The sequence below is a fragment of the Anomaloglossus baeobatrachus genome, chromosome 9, assembly GCF_048569485.1.
Source record: "Anomaloglossus baeobatrachus isolate aAnoBae1 chromosome 9, aAnoBae1.hap1, whole genome shotgun sequence".
Lineage (NCBI taxonomy): Eukaryota > Metazoa > Chordata > Amphibia > Anura > Aromobatidae > Anomaloglossus > Anomaloglossus baeobatrachus.
Genome location: NC_134361.1, coordinates 43,813,302 through 43,832,028, shown reverse-complemented (window position 1 = coordinate 43,832,028; position 18,727 = coordinate 43,813,302). Strand labels below are relative to the sequence as shown.

Here is an 18,727-nt window from a genome sequence, read left to right as displayed (position 1 = left end):
TTATCTGGACAAGCTCGGTGTTTCTGGACTGCCTCTCTGAAGTCAGAGTGGTCCAGAAACATACTCATCGTACGCTTAGGAAACCTGAAACGGAATTTATCCTGCTGAGAAGCTGACTCCTCCACTGGAGGAGCTGAGGGAGAAATATCCAACATTTGATTGATGGACGCAATAAGATCATTCACTATGGCGTCCCCATCAGGAGTATCAAGGTTGAGAGCGGCTTCAGGATCAGAATCCTGATCAGCTAGCTCCGCTTCATCATACAGAGAGTCCTCTCGCTGAGACCCTGAACAATGTGATGATGTCGAGGGGATATCATAGCGAGCTCGCTTAATCGGTCTGGGGCTGCGGTCCGTGTCAGAGACCTCACCCTGGGATCTATGAGACACCCCGGGAGAACATTGTTGTTCCAACTGAGGGGAACCAGGGGGCAATGATTCCACAGTGCCCATGGCTTGAGATGCCGGCCTGGACTGCAAGGCTTCTAATATCTTAGCCACAGTCTCAGAAAGTCTTTCAGTAAAAACTGCAAACTCCGTCCCTGTCACCTGGACAGTGTTAACAGGTGGTTCTCCCTGGGCCACCCTTAGCAGAGGCTCCGGCTGAGTAAGTGCCACAGGGGCCGAGCATTGCACACAATGAGGGTCAGTGGAACCTGCCGGCAGTATAGCCTCGCACAAAGCATAAAAACTGAGGAGCCCGTGGAAGCACGGGGGGTGTATAGGCTGAAGGGGAGGGGCTTTACACTTTTAGTGTAATACTTTGTGTGGCCTCCGGAGGCATAGCTATACACCAATTGTCTGGGTCTCCCAATGGAGCGACAAAGAAAGTCATATTGGAAAGCTCGCACTCATCCCCTTTTGGACTTCCCTGTCCTCCAATGCACCATTAGTGGTATACTCCACTGCATTATACTATCCCTTTAACACTAGAAGTCCCAAAGAGGGGTTATTTGACATTTCTACCATTGAAACCCTATGGAGCTCAAAATTCCTGGGACTTCTAGTGTTAAGAAAGCAGCCAATTTTCTGTTTAGCCATTTGCTTTTCTTTTCCTCCCCTTCTTCTAAAACCTATAAGGCTCTGTGCGCACTGGGAAGTGGAATTTTCTTGAGAAAATTCCGCATGCCCTCAAAGATTACCGCACCCGCGGTAAAAAACCGCGGGAAACCGCACCCGAAAACCGCATGCGGTTTGCCGCGGTTTTACCGCGGTATTATTCGCGGTATTGCCGCGGTTTTGCCGCGTGCGGGTTGGGATGTGCTTTATTGCATTCAATGCAATAAAGCACATTGAAGAAAAAAAAAAAAAAAAAAAAAAAAAAAGTCATTTAATTCTGAGAGTAGATAGACAGAAGAATAGATAGAGGGATAGATAGACAGACAGAGGGATAGATAGATAGAGAGATAGATGACAGATCGCTGCATTTCCCACGGTCGGCAGTGAGTTCACATTACCGGGCCGTGGGAAATGACCGGTAATTACCTCTGCTGCTTTTATTCAGCCTGTGTCTGACAGTCGCGGCTGGATGGAAGCAGCGCTGGACGTCGGACCTGGATTACGCCGGAGCTTTGGTGCGGGAGGGGTTAATAAAATGGTGAACGAGGCTTGTTTGTTTTATTTAAAATAAAGGATTTTTCTGTGTGTGTGTTTTATTCACTTTACTTACGGGTTGATCATGTCAGCTGTCACATAGACGCTGCCATGATCAAGCCTGGGGTTAATGGCGGTGGTCCCCCACCATCATTAACCCCTTGTATTACCTTGTCACCACTGCTACACGGTGGCAAGAAGAGCAGAGGACACGCCGGCAGTGCCGCATATTGCATGCGACAGTGCCGGGGCAGCTGCGGCTGATATTCTCGGCTGCCGGAGGGGGAGTGAGGCGGGGGACATTACCCTGCCCCTCTCCCTCCCCAGCCTGAGAATACCGGGCCGCCGCTGTGTGCTTACCTCGGCTGGAAGGTAAATATGCAGCGGAGCCCACGTTCTTTTTTTCCTATATTTCCGTTTTCTTTCTATGTGTGTTCTATGTGTCTGTGTCTATGTGATCTATGTCTGTGATGTCTGTGTGTGTCTGTGATGTCTGTGTGTGTTTACTCTCTGCACGGCTTCCTCTTCCTGTAATGACATCACTTCCCTGCAAAACCGCAAGCAAGTGATGCACATTACCGGAGGTAAACCGCGAAATACCGCAGGGAATAACGCAGGAAAACGCAGTGAACCGCACAGAATTTGCTGCCTGCGTTATTCCCTGCGGGATTTCATGATTAACATTGAGTCAATGGAGGGAAATCCCGCAGCGATGTGCGGAAAAGAAGTGACATGCACTTGTTTTTGCTGCGGGATTTCCGCAGCAAAACACGCAGCTGTCAAATTCCGCCCAGTGCGCACAGGATTTTTTTTCTCCATAGGCTTTGCTGGTGATTCACTGCAGAGATGTTATCAACATTTTCTGCAGCGAAACATGCAGCAAATCCGCGGCAAAATCCGCGAAAAATCCGGTAAGTGCGCACATAGCCTAACTCTTTTTTTTATTTTTCCCAACATAGTTGTATGAGGGCTTGTTTCTTGCGAGACCAGCTGATACAATATATAGTAAAGTGAATGGTAAGGAAAAGAAGGGAATTTTGTTACTTACCGTAAATTCCTTTTCTTCTAGCTCCTATTGGGAGACCCAGACGATTGGGTGTATAGCACTGCCTCCGGAGGCCACACAAAGCACTACACTAAAAAGTGTAAGGCCCCTCCCCTTCTGGCTATACACCCCCAGTGGGATCACTGGCTCACCAGTTTTAGTGCAAAAGCAAGAAGGAGGAAAGCCAATAACTGGTTTAAAACAAATTCACTCCGAAGTAACGTCGGAGAACTGAAAACCGTTCAACATGAACAACATGTGTACCCGAAAAACAACCACAAATCCCGAAGGACAACAGGGCGGGTGCTGGGTCTCCCAATAGGAGCTAGAAGAAAAGGAATTTACGGTAAGTAACAAAATTCCCTTCTTCTTCGGCGCTCCATTGGGAGACCCAGACGATTGGGACGTCCAAAAGCTGTCCCTGGGTGGGTAAAGAAATACCTCATGTTAGAGCTGCAAAGACAGCCCTCCCCTACGGGGAGGCAACTGCCGCCTGCAGGACTCTTCTACCTAGGCTGGCGTCCGCCGAAGCATAGGTATGCACCTGATAATGTTTGGTGAAAGTGTGCAGACTCGACCAGGTAGCTGCCTGGCACACCTGTTGAGCCGTAGCCTGGTGTCGTAATGCCCAGGACGCACCCACGGCTCTGGCAGAATGGGCCTTCAGCCCTGATGGAACCGGAAGCCCAGCAGAACGATAGGCTTCAAGAATTGGTTCTTTGATCCATCGAGCCAGGGTGGCTTTTGAAGCCTGCGACCCCTTGCGCTTACCAGCGACAAGGACAAAGAGTGCATCCGAGCGGCGCAGGGGCGCCGTGCGGGAAATGTAGATTCTGAGTGCTCTCACCAGATCCAACAAATGTAGATCCTTTTCATACCGATGAACTGCATGCGGATAAAAGGAAGGCAAGGAGATATCCTGATTAAGGTGAAAAGAGGATACCACCTTAGGGAGAAACTCCTGAATGGGGCGCAGCACTACCTTGTCCTGGTGGAACACCAGGAAAGGAGCTTTGGATGACAGCGCTGCTAGTTCAGACACTCTCCGAAGAGACGTGACCGCTACCAGAAATGCCACTTTCTGTGAGAGTCGAGAAAGTGACACATCCCTCAGGGGCTCGAAAGGCGGCTTCTGGAGAGCAACAAGGACCTTGTTTAGATCCCACGGATCTAACGGCCTCCTGTACGGAGGTACGATATGACACACCCCCTGCAGGAACGTGCGCACCTTAGAAAGTTGCGCTAGACGCTTCTGAAAAAACACGGATAGTGCCGAGACTTGCCCTTTAAGGGAGCCGAGCGACAAGCCCTTTTCCAACCCAGATTGCAGGAAGGAAAGAAAGACAGGTAACGCGAATGGCCAGGGGGATACTCCTTGTGCAGAGCACCAGGATAAGAATATCTTCCACGTTCTGTGGTAGATCTTAGCAGACGTGGGCTTCCTAGCCTGTCTCATGGTGGCAACGACCCCTTGGGATAATCCTGAAGACGCTAGGATCCAGGACTCAATGGCCACACAGTCAGGTTCAGGGCCGCAGAATTCCGATGGAAAAACGGCCCTTGGGACAGTAAGTCTGGTCGGTCTGGTAGTGCCCACGGTTGGCCGACCGTGAGATGCCACAGATCCGGGTACCACGACCTCCTCGGCCAGTCTGGGGCGACGAGTATGACGCGGCCGCAATCGGATCTGATCTTGCGTAACACTCTGGGCAAGAGTGCCAGAGGTGGAAACACATAAGGGAGCCGGAACTGCGACCAATCTTGCACTAAGGTGTCTGCCGCTAGAGCTCTTTGATCGCGAGACAGCGCTATGAAGGTCGGGACCTTGTTGTTGTGCCGAGATGCCATTAGGTCGACGTCCGGCACCCCCCAGCGGCGGCAGATTTCCTGAAACACGTCCGGGTGAAGGGACCATTCCCCTGCGTCCATGCCCTGGCGACTGAGGAAGTCTGCTTCCCAGTTTTCTACGCCCGGGATGTGAACTGCGGATATGGTGGATGCTCTTTCCTCCACCCACATCAGAATCCGCCTGACTTCCTGGAAGGCTTGCCGACTGCGTGTCCCTCCTTGGTGGTTGATGTATACCACCGCTGTGGAGTTGTCCGACTGAATTCGGATCTGCTTTCCTTCCAGCCACTGCTGGAAGGCTAATAGGGCAAGATACACTGCCCTGATTTCCAGAACATTGATCTGAAGGGTGGACTCCTGCTGAGTCCACGTCCCTTGAGCCCTGTGGTGGAGAAAAACTGCTCCCCACCCCGACAGACTCGCGTCCGTCGTGACCACTGCCCAGGATGGGGGCAGGAATGATCTTCCCTGTGATAATGAGGTGGGAAGAAGCCACCATTGCAGAGAGTCCTTGGTCATCTGAGAAAGGGAGACTGTCCTGTCTAGGGAAGTTGTCTTCCCGTCCCATTGGCGGAGAATGTCCCATTGAAGTGGGCGCAGATGAAACTGCGCGAACGGGACTGCCTCCATTGCTGCCACCATCTTCCCTAGGAAGTGCATGAGGCGCCTTAAGGGGTGCGACTGACCCTGAAGGAGAGACTGCACCCCTGTCTGTTGTGACCGCTGCTTGTCCAGCGGAAGCTTCACTATCGCTGAGAGAGTATGAAACTCCATGCCAAGATACGTTAGTGATTGAGTCGGTTGCCGGCGTCCTGTGGAGAGGGGCGGGCCCTGGGCGTGTTGAGACCAAGAGCGGGAAACTTGCGTCCCCACTGTGCCCAGTGAGAGGGCTGGAGTATGTAAATAAGACTCCAGCCCTCGGCGCTGGCTATAGAACAGCGTCTCTCCCTTTCCCTGATTGACAGGGTGGGGGCGGGAACGAAGCAGAGCTAGGCCGCAAAAGCCGGGGACTAGATTTATGAGCGCTGCCGCCGTAAAAGCGCGGGCAGCGCGAGTCCCCGGCGCACTACAAGTCCCAGCGGCGCCGCCGCTCCCGGAGCGGCCGGCGCGGTAGTTCCCAAGACATAAAATCACTCAGCTAAGCTGCAGTGACTCTAACCCGAGCGCGCAGCGCTAGTGCCCCCGGCGCACTAGCACACCCAGCAAGCCTGGAGTGTGCGTGGCCTGTCTGTGCGGGGACACAGAGTACCTGAACGTTGCAGGGCCTTGTCCCTGACTGTACTCAGCTCCTCCAGCAGGGTCTCTGGGTCTGTGGATGGAGCTCGGCCTCAGGGTTTGGGGGCCGGTAAGATCCCACTTCCACAGAGCCCCTCAGGGGGATGGGGAAGGAAAGCAGCATGTGGGCTCCAGCCTCCGTACCCGCAATGGGTACCTCAACCTTACAAACCGCAAGTGGGGTGAGAAGGGAGCATGCTGGGGGCCCTATATGGGCCCTCTTTTCTTCCATCCGATAGAGTCAGCAGCTACTGCTGACTAAACAGTGGAGCTATGCGTGGATGTCTGACCTCCTTCGCACAAAGCAGAAAACTGGTGAGCCAGTGATCCCACTGGGGGTGTATAGCCAGAAGGGGAGGGGCCTTACACTTTTTAGTGTAGTGCTTTGTGTGGCCTCCGGAGGCAGTGCTATACACCCAATCGTCTGGGTCTCCCAATGGAGCGCCGAAGAAAAAACGGAAACTGATTCCAGGTAGGGAAAAATGGTGAAAAGTGGGGTAAAATGGTGAAAAAACAAGCAAAACAGACTTCTAAATTTTGTAAAAATCATAAATAATATATTTTGGACAGCTGGGTGAGGATTTTTTTTTGTGTGTTCCAATATGTACACTGTGTGCAGAATTATTAGGCAAATGAGTATTTTGATCACACATGTCGTCCTACTCCAAGCTGTATAGGCTGAGAGCCAACTACCAATTAAGTAAATCAGGGGATGTGCATCTCTGTAATGAGGAGGGGTGCGGTGTAATGACATCAGCACCCTATATAAGGGGTGCTTAATTATTAGGCAACTTCCTTTCCTTTGGCAAAATGGGTCAGAAGAAAGATTTGACGGGCTCTGAAAAGTCCAAAATTGTGAGATGTCTTGCAGAGGGATGCAGCAGTCTTGAAATTGCCAAACTTTTGAAGCGTGATCACCGAACAATCAAGCGTTTCATGGCAAATAGCCAACAGGGTCGCAAGAAGTGAGTTGGGCAAAAAAGGCGCAAAATAACTGCCCATGAATTGAGGAAAATCAAGCGTGAAGCTGCCAAGATGACATTTGCCACCAGTTTGGCCATATTTCAGAGCTGCAACGTTACTGGAGTATCAAAAAGCACAAGGTGTGCCATACTCAGGGACATGGCCAAGGTAAGGAAGGCTGAAAAACCGCCACCTCTGAACAAGAAACATAAGATAAAACGTCAAGACTGGGCCAAGAAATATCTGAAGACTGATTTTTCAAAGGTTTTATGGACTGATGAAATGAGAGTGACTCTTGATGGGCAGATGGATGGGCCAGAGGCTGGATCAGTAGTGGGCAGAGAGCTCCACTCCGACTCAGACGTCAGCAAGGTGGAGGTGGGCACTGGTATGGGCTGGGATCAGCAAAGATGAACTTGTGGGACCTTTTCGGGTTGAGGATGGAGTGAAGCTCAACTCCCAGACCTACTGCCAGGTTCTGGAAGACAACTTCTTCAAGCAGTGCTACAGGAAGAAGTCGGTATCGTTCAAGAAAAGTAGGATTTTTGTGTACTCACCGTAAAATCTCTTTCTCTTAGTCTTCATTGGGGGACACAGGACCATGGGTTATGCTGCTGTCACTAGGAGGCTGACACTAAGTAAACAGAAAAAGTTAGCTCCTCCCCAGCAGTATAACCCCTGAGCCGGAGGCGGGCTCAATCAGTTTAGTGCACAAGCAGTAGGAGGAGAACCAAACAATCCTGGATAGAACAAGGTAAAAAATTATGACGAACAGTCGTGTGACCAGTGACCTGGGAATATGGGCACTGGGGAAACAGGCATGTCATAAATAACAAAAAGCACAAGCAGGGTGGGTGCTGTGTCCCCCAATGAAGACTAAGAGAAAGAGATTTTACGGTGAGTACACAAAAATCCTACTTTCTCTGTCGTTTCATTGGGGGACACAGGACCATGGGACGTCCAAAAGCAGTCCCTGGGTGGGAAAAAACCATCACCGGAGATAGGAAGGAAGTCGCTTCCCCTTGCCGGGCTGACCCGGACCTACAAGCGCCTACGTTGTTACAGGTGTGCCACTGCCACCCGCAAACCTTACGCCAAGACGGGCCTCTGCCGAAGCTTGAGTGAGAACCTGTTAGAAACTAGTAACGGTACGCCGACTAGATCGGGTGGCGGACCAGAGGACCTGGTTGACCGACATCTGGAGCCCAATCGTTCAAGGGTGCCCCTTGCTCGGTAGACCGCGGCGGAAGTCCGACCTTCATGCGATAGTCTTCACATATGGAGGACGGGATCCATGTGATATTCAGGCCCTTGGCGCCGGCCTATGCTTCCTGGGAAAGGGTGGAAGGATGGACTGACAGTCGGTGTAACCGACAAAAAAATGGTGTCCTGCAGACACGAAAGACTGAGGGCTCGTACCAGCCCTAGAACGAACTATGCCTCTTTCAGGCTGCGAGGGGAGCCTAGAACCGACAAAAACGAAACCTAAAGTCCTCTTCTGGAAGGAAAGCCGAGGTGTCTCGGACAGAAACGAAGGGTTCTGGCTGGAGCCCCCCCCTTATCCTGCTGGCGGAGCGGAAAAAAGGGGGAGAAAAGACTACGAGAGGGCTGTCCGCCCTGATGCCGTCTGTAACAACCAGATGTCCACGAGGAGCCCACCTATCAAAACAGGTGGGAGCAGGGAAAAAAGGGGTACCTTGAGCAACTCATCACTGGATTATGGTCCCACCTTTCTAGTGAACGATGAAAAAACACCGAGCCAGACGGACGTTTCTCTGCGCGAAGGCCCTGATTGATGGAAAGTGAAAAGTCTCTGAAGATGCGGTCCTCACACCACAGGGGGAGCTCTTTCCAAGTGGAAATAAATCTTCGAGGGAACTGGATTCCAGGCCCTCCTCAATGTCTGTCATCATCTTGTTCACAGACCTGACCGAGCCAGCATCCGGGATCCACTGGTGAGGCCATGGAACCTGGGACTTCTGAGTCCTGGTAGAATCTGGCGGTCTGGAAGGAGCCACGGGGCATCTGCGAGGAGATGAGTAAGTTATGCGAACTATGCTTGCCTGGGCCACTCCCGAGCTATCGCCTGCCTAGGTCCCTCTTGAGAACCCTCGAGATCATGGAAAGCCGCGGGAAGATGCACGAGAGCCTGAACAGGCTACACGACCGGTCTAGGGCGTCGCCCTCTAGTCCAGAGCAGGTAGCGTACTCGACGCATCATTGACTTGAGAGTTGGATCGGAAGGCCAAAAAGTCACGACTGGAGGTCTTCCTTCGCCAGAGATCTGGCTGTTGATATCCCTGTTGGAGCCCTTTACCTACGCGAGACCTATCCTACCGCGGAAATCGGCCGTCCAAACGTCCACGCTCGGGATGTGCTGCCGAGATTAGCGAATGAAAGAGCCCGTCCCAGAGCAAGAACCTCTTGGCCTCTTCCCTTGCCATGACGCTCCCTGCGTCTTCCTGGTGGATGATGCACATCACTGCTGTGGCATGGTCCGACTGGAACCTGACTGGACAATACGACCCAGAGAAGAAATTGTAACCGGGCTAACCGAATGGCTCTGAGTCCGGAATGTTGAAGGGGAGACGACACTCTAGGGGTGTCCCTCGGGACCGTGCCGAGGAATGGTGGGGTAGCCTACCCTAGTACGGGAGGCTGGTGACGGTTGATAATAAGCTCCAGAGGAGGAAAGGGAAGCTTCCCAGGGATGGTTGCGAAGATTGGTCCTCTAGGAGCAGATTGGCCGGTCACCCTCGAAGACGGAACCTTCCTGACCCCGTTCTTCAGTGTGTTCCGTTGGAGAGTCCGGGATGAAATCTGGTATGTGCACCATCGCTAACACCGCCACAGACTGTCGAGGACTCGCAAAGCAAAAAACCGAAGGGAAAAAACGGGAGCGGGAGGCAAAGAGCCGCGGGACCCTGTGCCAGGAGGGAAACTGCTCCTGCGTGAGGAGTAGCAACCCTTGAACGGCTCGAATACCGTGCCTGAGGAGTGATGGACCGGGCCGGGTCTGGGAGGACTCCTTCCTGTAGCTCAGCTACCCTAGTAGCGAAAAGTGATGATGATGATGGTCTAAACCTCAAGGCGAGGATCCTTGAAGGGAGACTCTGGGTCTCCCGGTCGTTCCTGGGCAGAGAGAGCCTGAGGATGCGTAGGGATCGTGATCCCTGCAAGCACTGTTAGAAAGCTGGGACGGTCTGCAGCCACGCAAGGCGGAGACGGCTGTTGTAGGGATAAAAGCTCCCTGACGAACCTAGCGTGAGGGAACGAGTCCTGGTGCATCAGGGCCGACGCCGGGAAAGGGATGTACCCTTCCCTTAGGTAGCCAGTCTACCCTGACGTAGCCTAGGGGATAAACTGAACTCGCCTATCTCCGAAAGGGCGATCCCGAGAGCCGGAAAGGAAGTCAGCGACTTCCTAGATGTCGAATCTGCGTTCCTGATCCCGAGTCAGAGCTCTCGACGGGTGGGTACACTGATGTTAGAGGCTCAGGCCGTGTAGCGGGCAGACACCAGATTCTGTGAAGAGAGGGTACTCACTGAAGCTGATAACCAGTCCTGGGTCGGCATAGGTGGAGCGCGGACCGCTGCGTAGAGTGTCCGTGGAGTCCCTGCGGAGCGCCACGATAGGGACGAGAAGCCAGGAGGAACCCAGGCGGGTGAAGTACAGGATAGCGTGCCCCTTCATCCCGGAGCCCTCTACGAGGAGGGGTAAGACAATATAAAGGACTTACCGCTGGTGAAAATTGTGTCCGGGGAATATCCGTGATCACGCCGTCACACGGCGAACTGGATGTCCACTGAAAACCCGCAGGGGCCCCCACCTTCCTGTCTGCAAGGTGCCATGCCCCCTCTCTCCAGAGCCCTCTGGGGGAATGATAATGACAATAACACGACTTACCGCAGGTAAACGCCGTGTCTGGTTGTTGTCTGTGATCACTCAGCGACTCCAGTGTGGCATGCCCATTCTCACCGAGACCCCTTTTTGGAGAAGGGAATAAAGACGATGACAAGACTTACCGCTGACAAAAGTCGTGTCTGGCAGTTGACTGTGAGCACGCGGTAACTCAGCGAGCTCTGGATGTCGTCTGAGCACATCAAGGGTCCGCTCCAAATGAGTTAAGGGGGACCTGCGTGCATGTAGATAAGAGGGCTGTCCGTAGCCTTACGGCCTGACTCACCAATTCCAGCGGGCCTTTAGTCATGCGCCAAAACATCCAGGTCCTGCCCGGAGTCCAGCAGAGGTGGAAAGCCTGGGCCATCACCCGAGAGGTCGGAAGACTGCCGGAGAAAAGGCAGTCTGGACCTGGGGAATAAGGTGGAAAACAGGGGGCCACAAAAGACGAGACCTGTCGGGTCCGCTTCTAGCATAGGGAAGGTCCCTGGTACGAGACTCACCTTCCCGAGGGGATTGCGCTAGACCTATGGAAGGTAAAACCGAGTATTGGCCGGAGACGCAGCGCATGCGCGCGAAGCCGAGGGACGGCGGCGAGGGGATCTATGGCCTGAGACAGGGCATTAACCCGCCGGAGGTGGACTAAACTAAAATCTCGAACTGGGAGCGCGATATAAAAAAAAAAAGGGTGAAGCAAAAACAAGTGCCCGAAAAGTACTGTAAGGGTTAAGGTGTAAAAACTCATGTATGTAAAATTTTTAATAAAAATCGACCTAAAATAAAAAATATACACTAAAGAAAAGTGTGTTTTATTTTCTCCCCCGGAAAAAGAAGGTGATGCTGCGGCCTCAGTAAACCCAGACTAGTAGTCTGGAATAAACTCCCATTCTCTTTTTTTTTTTTTTTTTTCTTTCTTTATTTAAAATGGACGCTGTGAGCGGGAAAAAAATATCCCCCACCCCCCAAGTGATGCCTGGAGCACGGCGGAGGGCGGGAACGGAGAGGCCGGCGTCCAATAGCGCCGTGCGGGAGGCGGGCCTGGGGACGCCGAGGACAGGGCCGAAGCCGGGGGCTAAATTTTTAAGGTGCCGGGGCGGGCAGAGGCCGCGCCGGCGGACCCGGCCGCAGGCGGCGGCGGAGAGGATCCTCGGCGCGCTGTGCGGCCTGGGCACGCCGAGGACCGGGCCTACGCAGAGGTACCGTCACGGGCAGAGGTAGCGCCGGGGGACCCGACCGCAGGCGGCGGCGGAGAGGATCCTCGGCGCGCTGTGCTGGATGCGGCCTGGGCACGCCGAGGACGGGGCCTAAGCGGAGGTACCGTCGCGGGCAGAGGTAGCGCCGGTATCCTCGGCGCGCTGTGCGGTAGGCGGCCTGGGGGCCCGAGGACAGTGGCCGAGCCGCGGTGTCGTTGCGGGCAGAAGCAGCGCCGGCGGACCCGACCTCAGGAGCGGCGGCGTTTGAAGCTGTCAAAGGTACAGGGGCAGCGCCGGCGGACCCGGCCGCAAGCGGCGGCGGCGCAGCAGCGATGCGGGGCCGCCCGCAGTCGGCAGGGAGCTCCATGGACGCAGCGGGGGGAGTCCGGCGAGTAGGCCCAGACCGGGGCCTAAATTTCTGCAGCCGTCCGAGGGGGGAGAAGGTAGGGGTCCTACCTGATCCGCGGCGTGCTGTCCAGTGTGCAGGCTGAGACTCTGCACATGCTCCTGTGTGCTCCGCTCAGCGAAGGAATGGCTGCGGGCACCAGGAAGCAGGCTGAAGAAGGCGGGGAGTTGGACGCCATTGGGGTGGAAGCCCCTAAATGTAGCAGCGTTGCGGGCCCCATCCAAAAAATCCAGATGCGCTGCGGAGGTCCAGTCCCTGCTGTATGCCCCTTGCGACCCTTTGGGGTGGTACCGCAGGGTGAATAGGGGTGCCCAGGAAAGTTCAGCCCCGCGTGCCAACCGGGGAGTGGTACCGTGGAATTGGACGGGGGAGAGGGCCCGACGACTCAAGCCTCTGCGACCCAGGGGAGTGGTACCCACACGGGCTGCGAGAGCTGAGGTAGAGAAAAGATACCTGCAGAAAAAGAAAATTACCACAGATGAGAGCGACGAGCGTCGCCGAGAAAAAATGAAAAAAATAACGCAAAAATCAAGTGGCTGAAGGGGGCCTAGTCGGCCCACATCAGCCTCCTACGACACTAAGCAAAAAACTGATTGAGCCCGCCTCCGGCTCAGGGGTTATACTGCTGGGGAGGAGCTAACTTTTTCTGTTTACTTAGTGTCAGCCTCCTAGTGACAGCAGCATAACCCATGGTCCTGTGTCCCCCAATGAAACGACAGAGAAAACATGATTTTCATGCAGGACAATGCTCCATCACATGCATCCAACTACTCCACAGCGTGGCTGGCCAGTAAAGGTCTAACAGATGAAAAAATAATGGCATGGCCCCCTTATTCACCTGATCTGAACCCCATAGAGAACCTGTGGTCCCTCAAAGTGTGAGGTCTACAGGGAGGGAAAACAGTACACCTCTGGGAACAGTGTCTGGAGGCTGTGGTGGCTGCTGCACGCAATGTTGATCATAAACAGATCAAGCAACTGACAGAATATATGGATGGTCGGCTGCTGAGTGTCATCATAAAGAAAGGGGGCTATATTGGTCACTAATTTGTGGGGGGGGGTTGTTTTTGCTTGTCAGAAATGTCTATTTCTAAATTTTGTGCAGTTCTATTGGTTTACCTGGGGAAAATAAACAAGTGAGATGGGAAAAGATTTGTTTTTTATTAAGTTGCCTAATAATTCTGCCCAGTAATAGTTACCTGCACAAACAGAAATCCTCCTAAGATAGCCAAATCTAAAAAAAAACAACACTCCAACTTCCAAAAATATTAAGCTTTGATATTTATGAGTCTTTTGGGTTGATTGAGAACATAGTTGTTGATCAATAATAAAAAAATCCGCTAAAATACAACTTGCTTAATAATTCTGCACACAATGTAGTTTTAATTTGTTTAAATTTAATAAATAAATTTAATAAAATAAAAATTTAATAAAAAATTTATAATAAAATAATAAATTTATTTTTTACTGTGCTTATTCTACGAGTTCATCGTATTAGAAATATATATATTTTTTTTACTACTAATCTGATGAACCGTAGTACACAGTTAAAAAAAAAAAAATTAGATCTATATACATAATTTTTTTTTTTACTGTGTTCTACAGGTTCATTGGATTTGTGCAGATGTGACAATATCAAATTTTTTTTTAAACATCTTCATTTTTGTATTGGGAAAAATGACGATGATTCAAACATTTATGAAAATACTTTTAAAAAGTGTTTTTCAAATATTTGTTCATTTTTGTGCGTGTTGGATTACCCCCTATGGGACTTGAATCGTTTGTACTAGATGCTGCAAAATCTCAACATTGCAATATGTAGTGAAAATGAAAGACACTCTCCTTTGAAGCCCAGCTGGGCTTGCTGGGAGTACAAAGATGGCGGTGACAGGTGCATTCAGTAAACTCCCAGGTGCCACTTTAATCCATAAGCACCTGTCACACTTGTGCAACAGAACCTTTAACCATTTAAATGCCGCTGTCAATATTGAACATCAGTGATCAGAACTAGTACAATCATAACCTATGTGAACAACGCCTTTTTTCCCCCCGTTATAGGCATATGAAATAACCAATATATTGGCAGCACCTCAGACCAGACGTGGCGGACCTCCTGTCGAACAACTGATCCATCCGGCTCTCGATTTCCATACCAATACTGCCGACTGCGATAAATGATCCCACACACTCGGCATTCGAGAACATACCTGAGAATGACAATCATTGTAAAAACAGACATCGATTTCTAAGCATTTCATCTACTTAAAATGATTTAAAGTGTTTGTGCCAAATTTTATGGTCGTAATTTAACAATAAGGCAGAATAGTGATGGATGTTGGGTAATGCAGACTGAGCCTTTAGTAAGAGTACCCTCCTCCCTGCCACAGAGAAGCTAAAATCTACTGGTAATATTTGGCAATGTATGGCGGCATTATTTGTATGGCATTATTATGTGTCCTCTAAAGGGAGTGTTATTGTGACACTATATAGAGGTGGGGTGAAATTACAGGACAAAGCCTTAAAAATGGCAAACATGGGAAAAATCGGTTTATTTTGCCAATAATACGGACCAAACTTAACCCCTTCACGACCATGGACGGAAAGATCCGTCATGGTGCCCTGGGCCTTAACGACCAAGGACGGATCTTTCCGTCATGGCGTAATCGCGGCACCGGAGCCTCCGGTGACTGCGAAAGAAGGGAATTTTGTTTACTTACCGTAAATTCCTTTTCTTCTAGCTCCAATTGGGAGACCCAGACAATTGGGTGTATAGCTTATGCCTCCGGAGGCCACACAAAGTATTACACTAAAAGTGTAAAGCCCCTCCCCTTCAGCCTATACACCCCCCGTACTGCTACGGGCTCATCAGTTTTGGTGCAAAAGCCCGAAGGAGGAAAAAATTATAAACTGGTTTAAAGTAAATTCAATCCGAAGGAATATCGGAGAACTGAAACCATTTAACATGAACAACATGTGTTATACAAAAACAGGGGCGGGTGCTGGGTCTCCCAATTGGAGCTAGAAGAAGAAGGGAATTTTGTTTACTTACCGTAAATTCCTTTTCTTCTAGCTCCAATTGGGAGACCCAGACAGTGGGTGTATAGCTACTGCCCTCTGGAGGCCGCACAAAGAACTACACTTAAAAGTGTAAGGCCCCTCCCCTTCTGGCTATACACCCTCCCGTAGGAGTACAGATTCCTCAGTTTTAGTACCAAAGCAAGAAGGAGGAAAGCCAATAACAGTTTCAAAAACAAATTCAATCCGATAACACGATCGGAGAACTTAAGAAACAACATGAACAACATGTGCACCCGAAAAAACGAAACCCTAAGAACAAATAGGGCGGGTGCTGGGTCTCCCAATTGGAGCTAGAAGAAAAGGAATTTACGGTAAGTAAACAAAATTCCCTTCTTCTTTTTTGCTCCTAATTGGGAGACCCAGACAGTGGGACGTCCAAAAGCAGTCCCTGGGTGGGTAAAAAGATACCACATGAACGGGCTGTCAGACAGCCTCTTCCTACAGGTGGGCCACCGCCGCCTGAAGGACCTGTCTACCTAGGCTGGCATCTGCCGAAGCGTAGGTATGCACTTGATAGTGTTTGGTAAACGTGTGCAGACTCGACCAGGTAGCCGCCTGGCACACTTGCTGAGCCGTAGCCTGATGCCGTAATGCCCAGGACGCACCCACGGCTCTGGTAGAATGGGCCTTCAGTCCAGATGGAATCGGAAGCCCAGCAGAACGGTATGTGTGAAGAATTGGTTCCTTGATCCACCGCGCCAGGGTGGATTTGGAAGCTTGCGATCCCTTATGCTGACCAGCGACTAGGACAAAGAGCGCATCCGAACGGCGTAGAGCCGCCGTGCGAGAAATGTAAATCCTGAGTGCTCTCACCAGGTCCAACAGATGTAAACCCTTTTCAAATTGGTGAACTGGATGCGGACACAAAGATGGTAAGGTGATATCCTGATTGAGATGAAAGGAAGAAACCACCTTGGGAGAAAACTCTGGAATTGGACGCAGTACTACCTTGTCTTGGTGAAACACCAGGAAGGGAGATTTGCAAGATAACGCCGCTAGCTCGGACACTCTTCGAAGAGACGTGACCGCCACAAGAAAAACTACCTTTTGTGAAAGCCGAGAAGAAGGGAATTTTGTTTACTTACCGTAAATTCCTTTTCTTCTAGCTCCAATTGGGAGACCCAGACAATTGGGTGTATAGCTATTGCCTCTGGAGGCCACACAAAGTATTACACTTAAAAGTGTAAGGCCCCTCCCCTTCTGGCTATACACCCCCAGTGGGATCACTGGCTCACCAGTTTTAGTGCCAAAGCAAGAAGGAGGAAAGCCAATAACTGGTTTAAAGACCAATTCAATCCGAGGAAACATCGGAGAACTGAACCATACCACATGAACAACATGTGTACCCGAAAAAACAGAAAAACCCCGAGAAAACAGGGCGGGTGCTGGGTCTCCCAATTGGAGCTAGAAGAAAAGGAATTTACGGTAAGTAAACAAAATTCCCTTCTTCTTTGTCGCTCCATTGGGAGACCCAGACAATTGGGATGTCCAAAAGCAATCCCTGGGTGGGTAAAAGAATACCTCATGATAGGGCCGTCAAACGGCCCTCTCCTACAGGTGGCCAACCGCCGCCTGAATGACTTATCTACCTAGGCTGGCGTCTGCCGAAGCGTAGGTATGCATCTGATAATGCTTGGTAAAAGTAAGTAGACTCGACCAGGTGGGTGCCTGACACACCTGCTGAGCCGTAGCCTGGTGCCGTAATGCCCAGGATGCACCCACGGCTCTGGTAGAATGGGCCTTCGGCCTTGAGAGAACCAGAAGCCCAGTAGAACTGTAGGTTTCAAGAATTGGTTCCTCGAGCCCCCGAGCAAGGGTGGATCTGGAAGCTTGCGACTGTTTACGCCGACCAGCGACAAGGACAAAGAGTGCATCCGGGTGGCGCAGGAGCGCCATGCGGGAAGTAGAACCTGAGTGCTCTCACCAGAACCAACAGATGCAAATCTTTCTGAAATTGATGGACTGGACGAGGACACAAAGAAGGTGAGGTGATATCCTGATTGATATGAAAATGGGATACCACCTTAGGGAGAAATTCCGGAACCGGACGCAGAACTACCCTGTCCTGGTGAAGGACCAGGAAGGGAGTTTGTATGAGAGCGTTGCTAGCTCGGAAACTCTCCTAAGAGACGAGACCGTTACTAGAAGGCCACTTCCCGTGAAAAACGGGAAGGGAGACATCCTTCAAAGGCTCGAAAGGCGGCATCTGGAGAGCAATTAGAACCTTGTTCAGATCTCAGGGCTCTAACGGCCGCTTGTACGGAGTGCTGAGAAGACAAACTCCCCGTAGGAACGTGCGTACCTGAGGAAGTCGTCGTTTCTGAAAAAATACAGATAGCGCTGAGACTTGTCCCTAAAGGGAACTGAGCGACAACCCATTTTCCTACCTAGATTGCAGGAAGGAAGGAAACATAGACGATGCAACCGGCCAGGGAGAAACACCCTGCGCCGAGCACCGAGATAAGAACATCTTCCACGTCCTGTGGTCAATCTTGGCGGACGTTGGTATGCTAGCCTGTCTCATGGTGGCAACCACGTCCTGAGGTAATCCTGACGACACTAGGTTCCAGGACTCAATGCCACACCATCCGGTTGAGGGCCGTAGAATTCAAATGGAAGAATGGCCCTTGAGACAGCCAGTCTGATTGGTCTGGTAGTGCCCCCGGTTAGCCTACCGTGAGGCACCACAGAACCGAGTACCACAACATCCTCGGCCAATTTGTAGCGACGAGGATGGCGCGGCCGCAGTCGGTCTTGATCTAGCGCAGTACTCTAGGCAACAATGCCAGAGGTGGCACCTAAGGTAGCTGGAACTGCGACCAATGCTGAACTAAGGCGTTTGCCGCCAGAGCTCGATGATCGTGAAACCGTGCCATGAAGCTGGCACATTGTTGTTGTGCCGTGACGCCATTAGATCGACGTCCGGCCTCTGTCAGCGGCGCCAGATCTCCTGAAACCCGTCCGGGTGAGGAGACCATACTCTTTCGGCCACACCTCAGCGACTTAGGAAGTCAGCTTCCTAGTTTCCACACTTGGGATGTGAATTGTGGATATGGTGGATGCCGTGTCTTCCACCCACATCAGAACCTGCCGGACTTCCTGGAAGGCTTGCCGGTTGCGCGTTCTTCCTTGGTGGTTGATGTATGCCACCGCTGTGGAGCTGTCCGACTGAAGTCGGATATGCTTGCTTTCCAGCCGCTGTTGGAAGGATTGTAGGGCAAGATACACTGCTCTGTGTTCAAGAACATTGATCTGAAGAGTGGACTCTTGCTGAGTCCACGTACCCTGAGCGCTGTAGTGGAGAAAAACTGCTCCCCACCCTGATAGACTCGCGTCTGTCGTAACTATCGCCCAGGACGGGGATAGGAAGGACCTTCTTTTTGACCAAGAGGTGAGAAGAAGCCACCACCGTAGAGATTCCTTG

At 51.5% G+C, this 18,727-nt stretch overlaps 1 protein-coding gene across 1 annotated transcript in view; it reads right to left on the bottom strand.

The window, feature by feature from the left end:
• The window catches only part of LOC142251136 (zinc finger FYVE domain-containing protein 1-like), a 95,259-nt gene that overhangs the window by 41,228 nt on the left and 35,304 nt on the right, over positions 1 to 18,727 (bottom strand). The window contains exon 7 of the mRNA XM_075323660.1: positions 14,315 to 14,432. Coding sequence (XP_075179775.1) covers positions 14,315 to 14,432 — 118 coding nt within the window. The remainder of the gene's footprint in view (positions 1 to 14,314; positions 14,433 to 18,727) is intronic.